The sequence below is a fragment of the Charadrius vociferus genome, unplaced genomic scaffold (assembly GCF_000708025.1).
Source record: "Charadrius vociferus isolate BGI_N301 unplaced genomic scaffold, ASM70802v2 scaffold163, whole genome shotgun sequence".
Taxonomy (NCBI): domain Eukaryota; kingdom Metazoa; phylum Chordata; class Aves; order Charadriiformes; family Charadriidae; genus Charadrius; species Charadrius vociferus.
Window position 1 is genome coordinate 3,875,986 of NW_009648332.1, and position 3,304 is coordinate 3,879,289.

The window sequence follows — 3,304 nt, forward strand, 5'->3', positions numbered from 1 at the left end:
GGGGGGGGCGTTGCGACATCAGGTGCTATTGAAATTAGCCGCTGCCAGATTGACAATGTTAATGATTTGGTGACCTCTACAACAACAGAGACCAGATTTCTGAACTGCTGCTTGTGTCTAGTAATTAAGGGCCGGTTGAAGAAACAACACGCATCCCTCTATTTTTCTTCTTTTTTTTTTTTTCTCCATTTTTTTTTTAATATATATTTTTTTTCCACCTCTTCCCACCCCACCAGCGCAGGAGCCCTCGGCCGCAGCGATGTCATACCTCGGCCATGCTTCAGTGCCTACATCTTCTTACCTCCTGCACGCCCGGCTCCCAGGTCCGGCGTATTTTAACTACCTTATCTTTTTCGACAGTTGCTTTCCGGAGAAATGCATATTTAATGATCTGCCTCTAGGCTTAAAGGCACAACAAAAGCACTTCGACGTGCATTTAAAGCTGCGTTTATTTTCAGGTACTATTGATTTTAATAATCAACCCATCTCTCCTTCCTTCGGCCCTGTGAGGTTTTTTAAAATACATTTTTTTTTAAAGTGGATTTGATATTGTTGCCACTTGACGCTAAGGCACAGCAGACACCTATTTATCAGAGCGCTCCCCCTGAACGACAGTAGTATTTCAGAATTATTTCACCACCTCGCTTCATTATTCTTCAGCTCTACAGGAAATAAAACAACGGCGAACTTTGGGCATTTAAAAGAAATTTTTTACCCCCAGCCTTAGAGAGGAACATGCTTAACTTAACAATGCACACTCATTAATCCTGCGCTCGCTGCCACCGACAAACTAACAAAACTTCACTTCCAAACAGCAATATTTTACCCTCTGCTGACCATGGCAAGTTTATTAAAATTTGTCACAAGTTGGGAAGCCATCATTTCTTTCTCTTACTTGGGAGTTATTTTTCCTAAAGCATGTTTTGGCCAACGTAACAAGGCATGGCACCCCGTCATCGCAACTAACCTTGAATTTACATTCATCTCAGCTAAAGCAACCAAGTATTACTCTATTTACATACGTAGGAATCATTTAATTTTACCATTCACACATTCATTTCAACAGCCAAATATGTTTTTTTTTTTTTAAAATTCAGTATCATTGCAAGCGTTTTAAAAACATAAGAGCTAAAACCAGAGACAGATAGGATGGGCCATGCTATAAGCTCACTTAGCTCTGCCCTGGAGAAAGAAAACCTGGCTACAAACCACCAAAACCATTTCAAAAATACGTAATCAGATAAATCTTTGTTCTAGAAATTTTGGCTTTTTTTTAAAGTATAAATATGCCTTCTGAACTGCTAAGCTCTAAACTGACATTCTGTACATTTTCAATTTCTTTATACCACAGACACGCTCACACACACACTAAACACACCAATAAAACATATGAAATATAGTAAGCTTATAAAAACCTAGCCACAAACAGACCAAACAAGGAGAAAAATCACATTTAAAGACATCACGGAATCCATTCGTGGAATGAGCACTAAATTCAATTAAAATATGAACAATGTAGAAGGCAGCAGAGGATTTCTCTCACCATGCATCTTTTTGAGCACGTTTGTAGCTTGGTAAAAACTAGTCAAGATTAAACTAGCTCCTAAGAAATATTTGAGTTAGGAAATCTATAAGTGACCTATTAGAGTGAACACACAGGCACCAAAATACTACAGAGCTAGTTGTATTACCATACATTCTTGTGCAAATATACACCGAATATTAAAGTTAGATTTGTAATGCAAATTTTTACTTCAGGTCTCTTCAGGGGTTAACGACACCAAAGAAGGCATCTAGAAATTATTTTTAAGTCTTTTCAACTTCAGCCTACTTTGTTACTATAAATTCGTTATGCATATCAAAAGATTCAGCCATTTTTCTGAAACAATAATTGCACGCCGCTCCTCTAAGGAGAAAAAAAAAAATCAGCTCTTATCCGTCTATAAATGCAGGTACTCTGCACACTGACCACTTTCCCCCAAAGCACCCCACACACGCAGCCTTTCCAAGGAACGCTAAAACAAACGCTCAGACATCCTCAGAGGCCTCTCTCTGTAAAGACAAAGGCAGAATCCTATTGTTGAAAAAGTCAACCTTATTCTCGTGTTTCCAACAGTACCATTTATCTGTCGGGGTAAGGGACTGACCACCGCACCACGGTTGTGACACATTTGTAAAGCATCAGATTCTCAGTAACAGCCTCTCTCCAGCATCAGCCAGCCAGCCCCTGAGCAAAGCACATTTTTTTAATGCAATCTTCCATCCCCACAAAAAGAAAACTTGTCTTAAACAGCTAATCCAATATCAAAAATGAAATCACAGGGTTGTTTCCCAGCCCCCCCCCCCTTTCCCTCCCTCTCCTTACCATAAATGAGCAGTTTCTTGACTCATTAATGACAGTTTCCCTTAAAAGAAGTGATCTCATATCACTGAGCCCCTCTCCACCACGCATACATCCCAAAGGTTGCGGGTATCTTAGCATCAGTAGCCGCTAGCAAGCTCTCTCATACAGAGCCCAGATGGACTATACCAGAAGCCAATTCAGCGTTAATAACTACCTACTCTGTGCAGTTTAGAAGCCTTACGTGGCATAATGTCCTAGGCAACAGCAGCCGATTGAAACCGCAAATAAAAGACAACCCAATTCTCCAAAAGCATCAAAAGGAAAAAAAAAAATAAAAAATTGAAGAATGATTTTTTCCCCCCCAAATCTCTTACTTCCCTAAGATTAAACTGAATCCTCCACAAACATATGAAAAAGGAGAAAAAACCCAGATGCTGCCCAGAAAAAGTGACAAAATATTACCTCATTATTTAACAAAGCAGCATTAAGCGTCCTGCTGATTTCAAACATCTTGCCACAGATTTTGGTTAAGAGAAACAGAAAGAATCCTTTGCAAGCCCTCTGTCTGCAAAGGGTTCTTCAATTTTCTTGCGCACAACAGAATAGTCAATATGTTATTTCCCTAGAGTTCGCACATTAAAACATCTAGTCAGTGAGCTGAATTTTCCCCTTATCACACTGTAGACTCCTGTTATATGTACTGCTCTCTTTGCAAGATTAGCCTGCCCCAAACATGGCTGTTGTTTAAACTATTCTTTAAAGTAACAGTTCACTCCATAACCACCAGGTGGGCAGTGTACACAGATTCAAGTAACCATCTTAAAAGATTTTTTTTTTTCTTGGAATAGCTGCTGGTTGTGATATACGGCATGAATCCCCCCTACACTTATCAAACAGGAGGAAGAAAATAAATATTTCGCACTGTTTTATGCCCTTTCCCCCCAAGAAGCAAGCCCCCCC

The 3,304-nt window shown here is 39.7% G+C and overlaps 1 protein-coding gene across 1 annotated transcript in view; it reads right to left on the minus strand.

Moving 5' to 3' along the window:
* The window catches only part of ELAVL4 (ELAV like neuron-specific RNA binding protein 4), a 66,439-nt gene extending 63,957 nt beyond the window's left edge, over nt 1-2,482 (minus strand). Inside the window, exon 1 of the mRNA XM_009884629.1 lies at nt 2,366-2,482. Within this exon, the coding sequence (XP_009882931.1) occupies nt 2,366-2,482 (117 nt within the window). The remainder of the gene's footprint in view (nt 1-2,365) is intronic.
* Between the last annotated feature and the right edge of the window lie 822 nt (nt 2,483-3,304).